The sequence below is a fragment of the Silurus aristotelis genome, assembly GCF_946808225.1.
Source record: "Silurus aristotelis genome assembly, chromosome: 12".
Lineage (NCBI taxonomy): Eukaryota > Metazoa > Chordata > Actinopteri > Siluriformes > Siluridae > Silurus > Silurus aristotelis.
Genome location: NC_139585.1, coordinates 21,365,555 through 21,383,713, shown reverse-complemented (window position 1 = coordinate 21,383,713; position 18,159 = coordinate 21,365,555). Strand labels below are relative to the sequence as shown.

Below are 18,159 nucleotides of genomic sequence, written 5' to 3'. Positions count from 1 at the left end.
GGTATGTTGTGTGTGTGTGTATGCGTGTGTGCCTGTGTGTGTTTTACATTGAATATTCCAAAGATATGACCTACTAAACTGATCTACTTATTTTAGCATACTTTAACAAATGTCCTTATTCCTTCCATCCTTCGTTCACTCACTCCCTCGATGTGTGGAATTATCAGGATTTTCTCCTTTTAAGAAAGATTCTTGAAGCTGGACATAAAATGCTAAAGAATCCATAGTGCTATTGATTATTATGGATTCTTTAGCATTTTAATGCATGCTCAAAACTAATCTTATTTCGGGTACGGCGTGAGTAGCCACAGTGACTCTGCGTTAACTCTAGTTTTTTTATATATACATCTGCCATTATTGTGTATGTTTTTTATGTTTAATAATAATAATTTTAAAAAATGCACTCAAAGCACAAGGCAGACACTAAACATACTTGGTGTCCACCACTTAATACGTTCCTGAGGGAACTAAGATTTTAAATATGTTCCGCACGTTAAAAGGACCGGAAGCTCTGTATCTAAGGATTCCAGTACGAATACATGTACAGTTACACCCCTAACTAATACACATCCAAAGTACAGGTCAATGCTACACTGTCACTGTTTTTTATTGTCTCATTGTGTTGTGTCGATTGCACTAAAATATTTTTTGCACATATTATGTACTGTCAGAGTTAGTTTTGTGTTATCTTGTATTAATTTGTGTTTAATTATGTTGTTTCAATTCACTGCATACTGTACTATATATAGCTGAAATGACAATAAAAGCCATTTGACTTGACTTAGAGAATATTCTCCCTATTTATTTTAACTTGGAGATAATAATGTGGGTTTTTCAGAATATTCTATTATTATTTAAGATGCGGAACCAACAGTGGTGGACAAACCATGTACCTGAGTTAAAGTAGAGATACACTCTTTTACACGAGTAAAACACCTTGGAGTTATTTTAGACAGCGAATTGTCTTTTGAATATCATATTAACTATATTACAAAAACAGCCTTCTTTCACCTTAAAAATATTGCTAAACTAAACATGTCTATATATGATGCAGAGAAGCTCGTCCATGCGTTCATGACCTCCAGTCTGAAAAAATATCATCATATAACCCCAATCTTATCATCCCTACACTGGCTACCTGTTAAGTTTCTAATTGACTACAAACTACTGCTACTTACTTACAAAACCCTAAATGGTTTGGCTCCCATTTATCTTTCTAGTCTTTAAACACTTTAAAATCAGTCACGCTCCCTGAGATCTTAAAACTCTAGTAGTTCCTAGAATAGCAAAGTCCACTAAAGGCAGTAGAGTTTCTCACATTTAGCTCCTAAACTCTGGAATAGTCTTCCTGACAGTGTCAGGAACTTCTTCCAGTTTACGTGCAGATTAAACACACTGAGGTTGCGCCAGTCACGTTTTGCCTTATGAAGATTATGGACCTTCAAAGCATTAGATCCCAACCAGCAAACATCCATCTAGAGACGTATCTAGATGCGCCAATTGGATCCCATTCATGTGGAGTTTTGTCACTGGACCACCTTGAGTGTTTAAAGGCTCTGGAATTGAGAAGCTGATGTTGGATCTATGATGGTCTCAAATGTTGAGCTATTTTATGAGTTGCTCGGTAGCTCAAAGTTTTATAACCACTTTATAAGAGAGAAAAGGACATTACTCATAATCGTACATTTTAGTGCTCATGTTAGTTCTCACTCTCCAGTGTTCTGTATTGTTTAAAGACTATAATCACACTCTTGATATCACACAAATGAGGATGGGTTCCCCTTTTGAGTCTGGTTCCTCTCAAGATTTCTTCCTCATAACATCTAAGAGTTTTTTCTTACCACAGTCGCCATGGCTGCTCATCAGGGATAAATACACATTGCTCACATTAACTCTTAAATTCTGTAAAGCTGCTTTGAGACAATGTCCGTTGTGAAAAGCGCTATAGAAATAAACTTGACTTGACTTGACTTGACACTCGGTAAAGTATTACTCCAGTAAAACTACAAAAGTATTTGGTTTTAAATGTACTTAAGTATCCAAAGTACTACAATTTACTTATGTGTATAATGTAAACATTATCATTTATTTCACAAGACTCTTTGCTTAATCAACTCAGTTTATGTGAAAAGACTGTAATGTTACTCTCAGCACACAATCTTTTAATAGAATGACATTAATGAGTCAAACACTTATTGATATCTACTAAATTGATCATGAACACAAAACCTTATTTTTAAATACTTTGAAAAAATCAAACACCACTGGTGTTGTGGCAAGTTAGAGACAGGAGTTTCTTCCATCATTTATTACTCTCAAAATGTTCTGCTTGCTGTTGAACTGATGATGAATTGTATGTTCCTGCTGAGTAGATACCATCAAGCAGCAATCAAAACAAGTTTAAAGACAGAGTGCAGGTTTTACTCTGATTGGTGACTTGCTGTGTGTTTGACCAGTTAAGTTTTTATCCACTCAAAAATAAAAAGGAATGACTATTGATTGATTTCAAAATGTAGTTGAGTAAAAAGTAATATATTCGAATTTGAGATGCAGTGAAGTTAAAGTAAAATCTCCCCAAATGGAAATGCTTCAGTAAAGTACAGTAACAACTTACAGTTACTTCCTTACTGTCCACTACTGGGACCCAATATAGGAGTTTTGCAGCAACAGGGAATGAATAATCACATATTTTTTCAGTTTTTATAATAATTTCAGAAATTGTATTGATATTTATTTCTCTTGTATTTCATTGAATGTAGAAAGGTTAAATTGGGCGCTGGATTGTCCATTTTTACTTTATTTTAGTGAAAGTATATATCGACATTATTTTTATTTAACTCACATTTTTTTTACATAATTTAATTAATAATGCAATAACAATGTTTATTCAATCTGGTTGTATTTGTAAAAAAAAAAAAAAAAAACCGCACAATAATATAGCATATGGGTGAGCCGCCATCTTGTGGTGTAATTTTTTTTTACACTGGTTTGATCTCCATTTCCGGTTTTGGTCGGTTCCAACCGGAAGAGAGAATGTAGCGCGCGAGAGAGGCTGCTGTTGCTTAAACTACAGTTAGTGGAATTTGAAAGTCCGCGATCCAAATAAGAAAAGAAAAACATTTTGCAATAAAAAAAAAAGCGACAAATTAAGAAGGTAGACGTAATTATATGTGTCACTGAGAAGAAACCGGAATTATTTTACAGTCACAATGCCCAGAAGAAAGGTAAAAAAGGGTCAACGTTTTATTAGCTACAACGGTAAATATACGTGTTCACTGTGTAGGTGCACTACGTAGTGTACTAAGGAAATATCTCAAACGGCTATCTAGTGCCCTAAGCATTCTGTATGACTCCATTTCGGATTGAGCCGCAGCTAATACACCAGGACTTCCCTTTTGTGCTAGTATGACGCCTTTTCGCACTCGTATGTTATAGTTATTTTCTTAACCTAGTTTTATTTTAAATTTATGAACATGCATCGTTAGAAGTATGGTGAATAGCATAATAATGTGTAAAGTCCAACTGTTTGTACATTGCGCTAACATTGAAAACACGACTGATGTGATGATAGCTAGCTATCATGGCGGATATGCTGGAGTCTTTTTTTTCCAGTGACTATTATCAGGCTTGGCGTTTTGTTTCTGAGTAGTGTATCATGCTGTGTTGTAAACCAGGATAACGTTAAAGTTTTGTAAGCTAAGCGCTAACATTTCAGTCGGGCGTTGATGGCTAGAGAGCGACTCTGAACCGTTTATGCAAAATGAATCAATTCTGCTGAACCGATTCGAAGCTTTGGATCACGTGACCAAGCTTACACAAACGAACGGTGTTTTCGATTATTGTACTGTAAACATTGTACACATTTTTGTATGTCAGAAGGTTAGACATGTTTTAATTTACATATACATACACACACATTCATTATCTATCTATCTATCTATCTATCTATCTATCTATCTATCTATCTATCTATCTATCTATCTATCTATCTATCTATCTATCTATCTATCTATCCATCCTATATAACACACACTGATCAGGCATATTATGACCACTGACTGGTGTAGTGACCAATAATATAATTATCTTTTAATCATGGCACCTGTTAGTCAGTGGGATAATAGGTTGCAAGTGAACAGTTTGTGCTCAAAGTTGACGTTAGAAGCTTGAAAAATGGGAAAGCGTAAGGATTTGAGCGAATTTGACAAGGGACAAATTGTGATGTCTAGACGACTGGGTCAGAGCATCTCCAAAACTGCAGCTCTTGTGGGGTGTTCCCAGTCTGCAGTTTTTAGAAACCCAGAAGAAGCTCAGAAATCAAAAGTGGTTCAAGGAAGGAACAGTGTTGAATCGGCGACAGGGTCATGCGTGGCCAAGGTTCAAGAACCCGACTGGTCAACAAATGAACTTTCTATCGATTTAACGTTCTACTTTACTGTTTGCTTACAGAGAGCAGCCGGGAGCAGTTCTGATGGGACCGCAGACTCTGATGACTCCACTGAGCACGAGAAGACCGACAGCTCACACAGCGATGCAAATCCACGCAGCAATGCACGGTTAACCAGAGCTTCTGTGCGGCTTAGTCAGAGCTCGCAAGGTAAATTATTATCAATCTTAATTTGAGAAGGGTCACAACAGGGGTTGGCGATTTTATTATTTTTTTCCCTCCCATGAGTGCAACTAAGGATAAATGTTCAGCTGTAATGCAAGTCCTGCAAATAAAAAAGCTCTTGCGTACCATATATATGGTAAAAAAAAAATCAATCTGTTAGGTAGCTTAATCAGTGCTCACATCCAGACAGACTTTATTTCCACAACAAGTCAGTAGTTCTCAACCTATTGACAATTTATATCATGGGATTAAAATTCAAAAACAGACAAATCAAAGAAAAACCTTTTAAAAATAGTACAAGTCATGTTACAAGTCAACATATTGTCATCCTCATACCGCTAACTGTAAAAATCAGGGTAAAAAAAAAAAAAGCTACACTGGTTGAACCTTAATGTGGTAAAAGCTTGAGGTTTTAAAACAATTTATGCCACCACAAGTCTAACCAAACCTTTTTTTTTTTTTATATAGTTACCCACTTTGGTTTAGAATCACTGTCTGCTTTTCAGCCATGTGATCAGTAACGTGTATAAAAAGTAAGTGTGTGTGTGTGTGTGTGTGTGTGTGTGTGTGTGAAGGCAGATTATAATTATTTTTAATAATTTTACCTCAATACCTTTTGGCTTCTGTAGACCAGCTGGTGCTCTGATGCTGCTTTGTGTACTTTGTATAAAACCTTAAAACAGCTAATGACAGAAGCAGATGAAATTATAAAAAAAAAAGAAAAAAAAGAAAAAAACCTACATTTACATTATATAAAAATATAATGTAAATGTAGGTTTTTTTCTTTTTTTTTTTTTTATATAACTTATTCCACACAAGCAACACATAAGCCCAGGCAAGTTAAAAGTAAAACTGTAGCATTTATCAGTCAGTGCAAAATTGTGAATGTAAACTTCATACTGTGGAATACAGATGTGTTTAGTGAGAAAGTGACTGCTGATGACAGGTGTGCTGATAGAGGAGAATTTATTTGTGTGGGTGATGTGACAGTGCCTACCAGGGGACCCACTCAATTATGTAATATATAGTTTACAATAAACACATCTAAATAGATTGCTGAAATGACTTAAATTGGGTTAAAATCCAACGCATTAATAAAAACTGGAAGGATAGTGGGGAACCACCGTCTTTAAAGAATAGATTTTTGATAGAAAAAAATCATGAATGGTTGATCGGCAATCAATTAATCGTTTGATGAAATCTTAAAAAAAACAAAACAACAACAACAGTAGAACTCATGGTTATGTTTAATAGTAAAATTAAGAGCTTTTCCAGAGACACGATGTGAAGGGAACTCGAAGGATTTGGACGAAACGGTTGTGTAGGCTTAAGAAAACATCAGTGATGCTATTCTGAAAAAAGGCTTCAATTTGGTAGGGAGCATAAATATTGGAACAGTATGATCATGTGGTCTGATGAGTCCAGATTTACCCTGTTCCCGAGTGATGGGTGCCTAGTGCCTACCGTACAAGCCTGTGGGGGCAGTGCTATGATCTGGGGTTGCTGCAGTTGGTCTCATGGCACGGCATATTCCAAGATGACAATGTCATGATCCATCATTCTCAAATTGTAAAAGAGTGGTTTGGGGAGCATGAGACATAATTTTCCCACATGGATTGGCCACCACTGAGTCCAGACTTTAACCGAATTAAAGCCTGGAGAAGACTTTGCACAGCGGTCCGACTCTCTCATTAACAATACATGAATTTCCAGTCATGATTGATTTGATTTTTAAAGCGACTGTGAAACAGAAAAGCTTCTCCATTCCCAGTGAACATGTTTGACATGTTTGTTTGGAACAGTGGCATACTTTTAATGCCAGTCACCAGCTTGTGATCGTTACTGTGTAAACTGAAACATAAATTTTATCCTAAACAGCTCAAGGGATAACAACAAACTCCTACATGTATTGTAGTGCTTTTATTATGTGTAATTTGTCATTTTCACTGCCCTTGATATTAGATGTACCAGCAGACTTGAAGCAAATAGCAGAGAGAGACGAATCACCACCCAGGACTCCAACAGGCAACGCTCCCTCATCCGAGTCTGACATTGACATCTCCAGTCCCAATGCATCCCACGATGAAGGAGCATCCAAAGACCACAAAGACTCAGGCAGCGATCCATCTCATAGGCCAAAGCGCCGCCGTTTCCATGAGAGCTACAACTTTAACATGAAATGTCCTACACCTGGATGCAACTCCTTGGGTAGGTGAATCTATAGCACTTACCTGGTGCCATGCAAGAAAACGCTGAATTGTTGTCCCGGTTTTTCCAGTATACCTAAATGCAGACCTTTTCTCACCTCGTTTTCTTACTTTCCCCACTTTCTTTTTACAGGACATTTAACCGGAAAGCACGAACGACACTTCTCCATATCCGGCTGTCCTCTTTACCATAACCTATCAGCTGACGAGTGCAAGGTTTAAACATCCTACTAATATTGTAGGCCTTTAATAAAGCTTGTATCTGTGGCTGTACAAGTTTTACACAATATTCTTTTTCTGTGTTAAGGTGAAAGCTACAGAGCGGGAAAAACAAGACGAGGAAAGAAGTCAAACTCAGAATGAGGAAAACAGACATGCAACACGTCACCAGGTACACGATCTTCATACTATGGATTGAAGGTCTTGATTCATGCTATGAAATTAAAGTCCAATAATATTGTTTTTTTGTTTCAAAAAACACGTTATTTAGAACGAGCTGCTTATACGCTTTCAGTGTAATCACTTTATCCTGTGTTTGTTTAGGGCCTGTGACTGTGTTAACATTGTAAACAAAATGTAAGAAAATGACACTAGGGGGCAAACATTAACCGTCACATCTTGCTGCTTTGTTCTGTCAAACTTTGGCATTTGCCCGAGGTTGGAATTTGGTTGATTAGTAGTTTGACAGTAATTATTCTATTTTAGATTTTTCCCTTTTTCAACTTTCATGCAAGAATAGAAATCATTGAATTTACACTGGATCATGAATATCAAAAGATCAAATACTCATTTGTAATCTGTTCTCTCCCAAAATATTCTACCAACCTTTTGTCACCACCATTACACTGGAATTTCTCAGTTGAGTTTGATTTTGTAATATCTACGCAGGCTCCTACGGCAAGGCAAGTAAAATATAAGGAAAAGGTTCAAGAATTGAGGAAGAAGAAGGATTCTGGACTGTCAAAAGAGCAGAAAGATAAGTACATGGTATAACACCTTTCTTTATTGGGATCTATAATATGATTGTGCTGCTGTGTCCACCATATAGATTTTGAACTTGTTTCCTTTGTTTTAGGAACACAGGCAGACCCATGGAACAAATAGAGAGCCTCTGTTGGAGAACATCACAAGTGAATATGATCTTGAGCTGTTTAGAAAAGCCCAAGCAAGAGCATCAGAAGATCTGGTGAGAACATGTGACTATTTCAGAAACCTTCTTTTGAACTACTTTTGCATTTAGGCTTGACTTGTTTGTAATTCGCATGGATAAAACCGGATGGTGCAGATATTCTACAGCAGGAAATCCTGTACAGAGAAACACCTCCTCGTATTTTATATAAAACAATGGCATGCACGTGTGTGAGCGTAAACTTGATTAGGGTTTGTTTTGGCATTTTAGGCAACCTCAGATACTCGAATGGATTTGACTGTGCATTGCGTACAGGACTACGTTTTTGTTAATTGCACATGCATAATTTAAACAGTCTTATTACTTGTGTAACATAAGTGACTAAACATTGAAGAAACATTATTGCACTGATTCACAAGTCTAGGGGGAAGGGCCATCTTATATTTCTTGACGTGCCTTTAAAAAAAAAAAAAAAGTGAGGGAGTGTGTTTGAAAGGGCACGTTTAGATGCAACCGATACAAGAGAAACATGACATGATGGGGCATGTTATAGAAAAATAACCCATGCCGGGGTGGTGTGATACTGTCCAATAAAAAGCATTGTTAATGCCCGAGGCATGACTTGAAGCAGTTGAAGCTCGAGCAGAACAGTTTACACATTTACTGCGTATCTCTTGAACATCCGGCAGAATTTAAAAATAACATTTGTGAGATTGCACATCAAAGCCAAAATATTCTTGTCCATCTTGTTTCCAGGTCAGACCACAAGATATGATAAAGGTATAATTCATTTGTTCTTTTTTCTTTAAACCTTTCTGATGTTGTTGTGATCCATGTCCATGAGTCCTTTGAGCTGAAAACTCTGACCCAGGCTTTATTTAGGTCTGAAGGTGACACGAGATTTTTTTTTTAATAATTCAAACACTAAATGTAATAAAAAGAGCACTAGATGTTAGAAAATCTGGCAAAAAAAAAGAATCCGGCTCACACATTAATAATGCTAACAGAATAAGTATATTTCACATCTTCATGTGTGACGAGTGATATGATTTTATATTGTATTATAGGAACACTAGGAATCTATCGGCCAATAATATCAGCCGTCAATTATTATATATATTTTTTTACTTTTAAGAATTAATCCAGTATCAGTGACAACTTTGCTTTGATCAGACCTTAAAAAAATTGATAAAAGAAGAGTTTTCAGTACAATGTTTGATTTTTATTTATTTGTTTATTTTTAATAAATACGTATAAATAAATGGTGGCTTTTCTTATTTCTCAGTTGTTTTTTTTTAATTTTGTCTGATTTGTTCAGGAGAAGCTGCGCATGCAAGGTCAAATCACTGAAGGTAGTAACATGATAAAAAACATTCTGTTTGGTCGCTACGAGCTGGACACCTGGTACCATTCCCCTTACCCAGAAGAGTACGCTCGGCTTGGCCGTCTCTACGTCTGTGAGTTCTGCCTGAAGTACATGAAGAGCCAGACCATCCTACGCAGGCACATGGTAATTAAAAAATAATTGTTCTGTGCTAAACCATTGTCGTTTGGGTTCCAAATCAGCTGTGATATCTGGGATAAAATCACATCCAACACTAACAAATAATGCTATAATGTTATATGCTTTAAGCTTCTGTTTTGTCTTGTCAACTTCGTATGGTTTAATGGGATGAGATAAAAATGAATGAATGTAACATTGAGTAAACAGTTTTTCCTTTCCGGAGTAAGTGTTAGAGTATGTAAGTAGTGGCCCCGGAAAACACTTGAACAAATGTACATGGAATTTCAGGGGCATACAGTATAGTAGGTATAATACAGTAATATAGTTTGGGTTAAATTGACATTGTTCAGAACGTGCTGAAGTGTTAGAGGGATATTCAGTTTACACGTTCAAATAACGATTTTAGCCAGAGAAAGTTCATTCACCTGACTCTTTGCAGTACTCGTTGCCTCGAGGTATGGCAAGTCAAGCCATGCCATGTGAAATCCAACCTGAAATATCTCTCCCGAATTTCAGACAGTTATCCCTCCCTATTATTACGCTACACGTTAAGCTTAGTGAGCAGCTTGCTCTCTTTCTCGCTTCTAATCCGTTTGCGAACCCCACAGGCCAAATGTGTGTGGAAACACCCTCCCGGAGACGAGGTTTACCGAAAAGGAGCCATCTCAGTGTTCGAGGTGGATGGGAAAAAAAACAAGGTAATAGCTCCTCATTACAGCATTTCGCATCTGCCACGTAGGGATTTTATTGGAGATCAAACACATGCTTTAAGTCATGTGCCCTAACAAAATAACATTTTATCTTCCTCTTGCTAGATCTATTGCCAGAACCTGTGTTTGCTGGCTAAGCTGTTTCTGGACCATAAGACTCTGTACTATGATGTTGAGCCCTTCCTCTTTTATGTCATGACGGAGGCTGACAACACAGGATGCCATCTTGTGGGATATTTCTCAAAGGTATGAAGGTCCCAATAGATTGATATGCCGCCCGCTTTGCTGGTCGCATAAGCTGCGTTAGTGCAAGGATTTTGCTAAAGCTGCTGTGTTTTTGTTTTGTTTGTTTTTTTGCAGGAGAAAAACTCCTTCCTGAACTACAATGTGTCCTGCATTCTCACCATGCCGCAATACATGAGACAGGGCTATGGCAAGATGCTGATTGATTTTAGTAAGTTTTGAAACTCGTCTGTCAGTTATAACTTAGTCACACCACACTGTTTAATAGCTGGCATTTTGAAGATGAGTGCTACATTAAGATGTACTACACTACACTGCATACACCAATCAGGCAAATTGTTATGACCAATGAGCGAATAACACTGATTATCTCCTAATCCTGGCACCTGTTATTGGGTGGGATTTATAATGCAGCAAGTGAACATCTTGTCCCCAAGTTGATGTGTTAGAAGCAGGAAAATCAGCAAGCGTAAGGATTTGAGCGAGTTTTAACAAGTTCCAAATTGTGACGTCTAGACGACTGGGTTAGAGCATCTCCAAAACTGCAGCTCTTGTGGGGTGTTCCAGGTCTGCAGTGGTCAGTTTTTATCAAAAGTGGTGATTAACCGACGACAGGGTCATGGGCGACCAATGTTCATTGGAGACCAAAGGCTGGTCCGTGTGGTCCAATCCAACAAACGAGCTCCTGGAGCTCAAATTAGTGAATTAGTTAATGCTGGTAATACTCGATTGGTCAGGACTGTTTTGGAAGCAAAAGGGGGGACAACACAATATTAGAAAGGTGGTCATAAAGTTATGCCTGATTGGTGGCTGTGAAGTTATGCCTGGTTGTTGTAGAGCTCCATTATAGTACCTCACTACATTACAGGACAATGAGAGGTTATCTTGGGAGCATTTATTGTAAACATTAGGAAAAATGGTGTTTTATGATGACCCATGTTTGTTTGCTGTAGGTTATCTGCTGTCGAAGGTGGAGGAGAAGGTGGGGTCCCCTGAAAGGCCGCTTTCTGACTTGGGCCTCATCAGCTACCGCAGCTACTGGAAGGAAGTCCTGCTGCGCTACATGTACAACTTTCAGGGCAAAGAGATCTCCATTAAAGGTAAGAACAGCAGAGTGGTTGGCCTTAGACAAAACCTCAGAGTCTCAGCTGCAGGCTGGCACTAATGCATACAGTCAGGGGGTCAGGGTACCTGGGTATGTTTTTCTTATTCAGACAGGGAAAGATACATGTTTTGAGGGAAATCATGTCACTAGTGCATAGGTTCCAAAAATCATGCTTTGGATTTGACAAGAGCGCAAATAGTACAAAAATAAAGAAAGAAAGAGTACAGGAACGCCACTGTGCGCTCTGTGAATGGCTCTCTAATACAAGTTCTGAAATTGTATGCATTTTTCTTTTCTATGCAGAAATCAGCCAAGAGACAGCTGTGAACCCAGTGGATATCGTCAGCACTCTGCAGTCTCTACAGATGCTGAAGTACTGGAAGGGGAAACACTTGGTTCTAAAGCGACAGGTACATACATACACACAAGTTTAGTTTTATGCTGATTAATGTTTGCTTGTGGATATTAGTGGTGGGTGATGCGCCAAAAAAAATAAAAAGTCACAATGAGCGCTAGAAACATTTTGTAGTCTAACCAAAATTCTCAGATAGAATAACTTATTAGCAGTGTGATATTCTTTACAATTTATTTATTCCACATTTTATTTTTTAGTATAAGAGCCACCATGCTCTCAAGATATTGTTACTATCTAAATTGTATATGGCATAATGCAATGTGTCTAATGCAGCAGAGATTCATGCAGAGAGTAATCAAAGTAAGTGGGACACTACAGGTCTACTGTACTTTCATTGTTCAAAGTGTCTAAACATTCTAACACACTAGAAAGTAATCAGTTAATTAGTGTATATTAGCTTTAGTTATTACAATCATTAGCTAGCTGTGCTCTTTTTAAACAGGTCAGCTAACAGACTGTAGGACGTTTTCGTGGTCATACAGAAAAGTTTATTTTTTTTTAAATAATGTCTTTAATATTGTTTGCTGATTGAATACCTCGTTTAGAGAAAATGTCAGTTCCTAAGAATTTAAACCACATGGAGAATATCGTGCGAGAAAGAAAGGTCATTATGTTTTCTTTCGATATAATGACAGTGTCTTTAAGCAATGCATCATATATAATTTACTTTCATTCCTCAAGTCTTTTTTTCTCATGTGTACACAATGACTGTAAAATGTTCCTGGATGTCTGCCATTACAGGACCTGATAGATGATTGGAAAGCGAAAGAGACCAAACGAGGCACCAGCAACAAGACCATCGACCCCAGTTCACTGAAATGGACCCCTCCCAAAGGAACCTAAGAAGTCCAACCGACTAGCCTTTTTCTCCAATCTCAGTCTTTGATGCACTTCAGCATCTTTTCCAATGAATTCACAGCGTTCATTGTCTTTTTGGTCTCTGTGTGGCCTTTGTACTTCTATCCCTGCAGTGATTTATTATTATTATTGTTTTTGTTCTTGTGCAGCTGTAATTATAATACAGATCCTCTCTTTTAAGCTTCAATTTCAGCGTTTCAAAGGATGACATTTGACATTGAGAAGATACACCCAATGCTCAGAGTGTTTATTTCCTTCATGCCACAATATTCAAATCTGCTGAAGGCCTTGATAAACCGGCTCAGTTCTTAGGGAACTAAACTTTACATTAAGGTAGAAATCGGGTTGGGCCAGTCACTTTCAAAGCATACGCATCACTACAAAGTATTTCTGCAGCTCTCTCACCCAGGTCTGATGAAGGCCTTGATAATTAACTGAATATTTTTGTCAAGTGTTTTTATATAACCGATGACACACTATTCTGACAGCTATACATTACGGGTGCCTCCCTCAACGGGAATTCGACACCTATGTTATAGGTTGACTAACTGCACTAGGTTAAATGCCAATTTCAGTAGAATTACCATGCAAGCAGTAATTTAATTTTTATCCTCTCAGTAAGCTCACTGCATTTTTTTCATTTCTTGACTTTTTTTTTTTTCTTTCTTATATATAAGTCTTTCTCAAATCTCACAGATTAAAGAAACATTAAAAAGTGGAAATTTTTCATTCTTGTATTTTATTTGTAGAATAATGACTGTTTTTCACACTTCCAGGCTTAATTTACACGTTAAAGGATGCTTTGCGCTTTCTTTAAATATGAAAACCGCTCTCGCGCCGTATCGGGTCAGTCAGTAATACTGAAGATTGCCCCATTCTTCTTGCAAATCTGTTTAAAAAAAAAAAAAACAAGCAAAAAGGTTAGATGCTTTGCCGTAACACTTTGGTATTGTTGCTTATACTATATTAGTTAAAGATTTGTGAATTTGTTTGAAATGCTGCACCTGATTGCTTATCTGATTGCATAGCTGTACTCGTCTCATATGGGATTATTTTCGTGTATGTATCTGCAAAAAAAAAACAAATGTTTTAACAATCGAGTTGACTTTATGGAACGTAGTTTATAGGTTTTATATGTACCTTGAAAATCACATTCCTTTTTTTTTTTTCGGGGGGATTTTTCACCAGATTTCACATCAGTTTGAAAAGAGAGTCATTAAAGGGTAACAAAACCAGAGATTTCTTTTAATGATTGTCTATTTCTTGCATTCGAATGACTAGAAAAACATCTTTCACGATGCATATTTCTTTTTTTAGGCGTTATGAGTACACAATGCATGACTTTAGCTCACATTTTTTGCACCTCACATGGCATCTCCTTAATTATGAGCCCCATAATTAACTTTAAATAAGTGGCTCTGCGCTTATTATGCTTACACTGTTTAACCAGTTACTCTTTTTTGACATAGCTACCATTATGCATCATGTACAGATGACGTAAGGGTGAGACTAAGTGTCTGTAAAAGACATCAGCTACAAATCAAGAGAGTGTCAGGTGATTGATCATGAATTACATAAAATGTGCACCTTAACAGCACCACCATTTACCTCCTTGTAATGATCTACCCATGAGTCCAACAAACTTCTCGCCTTTGTTTCCTGTACGGACGGCAAAAAAAGAATACGTATCTTGAATAATAATCATCCAAAAGACCATAATATTTAGTTATGGTTTCTATACAAATTGTCTACTTCATTGTGTTTGACTAAAGGGTTTAAAAGGTACTCACTTTTCTGACCCAATCTCCTATGCTGTGGAACATCTATGGAAATATGCCATGAAAAACCAGTTGCATCCTTAATTTTAACATGTATATTGTATATGTATATTCTTGTTGTACATCCACAAATTGTATGTGGCAATTTATTTTCTAATAAAAGCGAAACATTTTTATCAAAATCAAGTGAACAAATTCTCACCGGCACGTTTTCCCATTAGACCGTAGAACTGGTGCGCCTTGGATCTCTTGATTAGATTTGCCACTTCGCCTGCTAATGTGTCCACCAAAGGTTTGTCCTAGAAACCATAAATACAATGTGTTTTCAGCCAAATCATACTGTCAGGAATGATTCAAATTCTATTTTTCTTAATTGGATTTTCTGATTTGCTTTTTTTTTAAAGCCTGTTATTACTGTATTGTAATTACTCTATTAAAGCAGTTGATTTTGCTAATTTATTAGTATTTACATTGTCACATTGTCAGCTTTGTATAATTACAGCCCAGTTCTTATTGATTGGCTTTAATAATCGAAACTAGAATTTACATATCCTGAGGAAAATGTGGAAATAAAATTGTGTGTGTATGTAATATATATATATATATATATATATATATATATATATATGTACACATACAATAGAAATCTAATATACATAATTACAGAGAAATATGCAAGTTGTACTTACCTTCCAGTTCTTGGAAATCCAGTGTTCCTTATTAAGAGTAAAAGATATTCCTTGAGCAGTGCATCCAAGGACACTCACGGTGATGATTACAGCCAGCAGTCTCCAAATTTCCATTATCAAAAGAAAATAAAAATGTACTTAATTAAACTTTACCAATCGGTGAACTTCCCGAACCGACAGAAATATGGTTGAATTTGATTTTTTAAGAATTCAATTCAGTGCTAGTGTGGTATTTATTTATTTGTTTGTTTTCTGATTTATTTCCGAGGGGGGAGGATGTGGTGAAGTCTGCAGTCTTTCTCTGGTCCTTCAAATATTGCTTGGTGCATTTATACACATAGGACTGCCAACCCCCTCCCAGCTGCACCAAAATGACCCTCTTTACACCCCCCTACCCCTCCTTTGCCATAATGCGAATCAGTTTAATAGAAATGCCACTTACATGAAGTGGCTCATATCCTCTTGGCAAGTTTTGAATCAGCCCTCTTCTTTTTTTTTTTCCTCCAAACAAATCCTGGTATATGGTTTCGTGATGTAAAAAAATGGTCATCAATCCATTGATTAGGATTATTGCTGTGCGTGAATTTGACATATCCATAACAGCAGACTTATGTATGTACTGTATACATACATACAAGGCTATGATGCGCTATAATGCTCAGAAACTCATGTAAATCCTAAATACACATACTAATGGGTAACTTTTAGATATTTACATATACATTGTCTTTTAGATCACATACAGTGATGAGTGTACAGTTTTAGTTGTTTGATATGCAACAATCAGGCAAAATGTTATGACCAGTAAAATGAATAATACTGATTATCTCTTTATCATGGCACTGGCTAGTGGGTGGCAGCAAATTATATAAGGCAGCAAATGAGCATTTTGTTCTTAAAGTCGATGTGTTAAAAGCAGGAAAAATGGGCAAGAGTAAGGATTTTAGCGCAGTTGACAATAGTTAAATTGAAAGTGATGTCTAGACGACTTGGTCTGAGCATCTCCAAAATTGCAGCTCTTGTGGGATGTTCCCTCTCTGCAGTGGTCAGTATCTATCACAAGTGGTCCAAAGTAGGAACAGTGGTGAACCCATGACAGGGTCATGGGCGGCCAAGAGCTCATTCATGCACTTGGGGAGCGAAGGCTTGCCCTTGTGGTCCGTAAAGACAAACAAGCTTCTGTAGCTCAAATTGCTAAAGAAGTTAATGCTGTTAATGCTCGACAGATCAGGACTATTTTGGCAGCAAAAGGGGACCAAAACAATATATGGCAGATAGCCATAAAGTTATGCTTGATTGTTGTACTTCTAGTGCATGCTGTATAGCCAGTTCTTATGTATACACATAACATTCATTGAATTTGTATTTTGAAATCCAAGCAACAAAAAATAAACAAAAGCAAAAGGAACCAGGGTGGATGGGGGAGTATTCAGATACCTGGAATTCCAAGATGCAAGGCTTTTGACACTCGGCTACGAAAAAACATCTACGATAGGTAAATGTAATTAACAATATTGTGGTTAAAATTTAGCCCTATTCCACCATCTAAATCATATTTAGTAATTAGGATCCCTTCGAGTTTTAAGAGCATTTTTACTTACTTGTTTTTTGTACTTTTTTTATTCCAATACATTTTAGAAAACAGTATAGCAAGTAACATACTTCAAAATAGTCTTCTTCTTCTTTTCAAAGTAGTATAATGCAGAAATACAGCACTTGTGAGAGTTTGTGTGGAGAAAAGGACTCAGTGTGTGTCTGTTTCAACAGGAAAAACTGTCCTTGTGCTCATTCAGACACAAGGGTCTTAGTAAAGTCAAGTGCTGATGTAGGTGAGATGAGGAGACCTGGGGTGCTGTCAGTGTTCCAGTTCATCCCAAAGGTGTTCAGTAGGACTGAGGTCAAAGCTCTACAGCAGGCCACTCAAGATCTTCCTTTTCAATCATGTAAAGCATATTTTCATGGAGATGGTTTTGTGCACAGGGGCATTTTCATGCTGAAGCAGGTTTGGGTCTCATAGTCCACGTGAAGAAAAAATATAATGTTACAGAACCAAAACAGATCCTCTGCAGTTGTGTTTGGGGAAGAGCCACATATAGCTGGAAAGATCAGGTCCCGAATCTTTGTCTATGGATCTCTGAATCACAGAGGATTTTACTTTTCACTGAAATTCAGGTCCTTAATTTCAGAAAATGGCAAAATGATCTATAAGCTTGAAAGTAGTCAAATTTAACTGTTTTTATTCAATAATATTGAATACAATTCCATGATTAGATATGTTACACATATTTGTCCATATTAGTTGCGAGATCTTAACTTGGTAAAAAATCTCCCAAGTTGGTGAATGTTTTACATATATTTTCTAGCATTTTCCTTTAAAACACCCATTACTACTAGTAGGTCCTATTTAATATTACAAGATCCCATTTACCCAATAAATGATTCTGAATTATTCATTATGTTCCATTGAGCAATGCAGCTGTACCTGTCAATGGTAGCATTTGGCCGTGACCAAGTATTTACTTTCTGAATCCTCAGCACATTAGTCACTGACTTATTCATAAGCTTTTAAGCTTCCTGTTTGTCAAGCATAAATTAAAAGCGATCAAGATCGCTGTGATTCTTGAAGTAAGTGGTTTCTTGCTGTCTTGAGAGAATTTTAGTAAACATTCTCCTGCTGCAGTTGGGGAACAGCCAACCGATCTTCTGCTTTAAGAACATAGTGGCTTTGCAGTTCCTATAATGAGATTCAATAATATTAAGGTGCAGTAATTCAGATGTAGTTCAAAAGACAAAATCGATGGTCTTATTAAAGGTCTTGCTATTCATTCTGCATTCTTTCTTTTGATACTTTTTTTTTTTTTATGGCATCACCTGCAGAAGGGCATTTCTTTTGCTTGTTTCTAGACTAG

The 18,159-nt window shown here is 36.9% G+C and overlaps 1 protein-coding gene across 4 annotated transcripts; it reads left to right on the top strand.

Moving 5' to 3' along the window:
- Positions 1-3,001: 3,001 nt before the first annotated feature.
- kat7b (K(lysine) acetyltransferase 7b) lies at positions 3,002-13,702 on the top strand. 4 transcript variants are annotated; one of them, XM_083556784.1, is made up of 15 exons: positions 3,002-3,224; positions 4,450-4,597; positions 6,575-6,820; positions 6,953-7,035; positions 7,127-7,210; positions 7,708-7,806; positions 7,895-8,005; positions 8,705-8,728; positions 9,267-9,458; positions 10,061-10,150; positions 10,268-10,408; positions 10,523-10,616; positions 11,359-11,505; positions 11,814-11,920; positions 12,667-13,702. In XM_083556784.1, the coding sequence occupies exons 1-15, from the start codon at positions 3,210-3,212 to the stop codon at positions 12,766-12,768; spliced, it is 1,683 nt and encodes a 560-aa protein (XP_083412910.1). In that variant the 5' UTR covers positions 3,002-3,209; the 3' UTR covers positions 12,769-13,702. The 4 variants fall into 4 exon arrangements, with proteins under 4 accessions (XP_083412910.1, XP_083412908.1, XP_083412911.1 ...); XM_083556782.1 differs by having other exon boundaries at positions 3,002-3,403; XM_083556785.1 differs by lacking the exon at positions 8,705-8,728.
- The last annotated feature ends 4,457 nt before the right edge of the window (positions 13,703-18,159 follow it).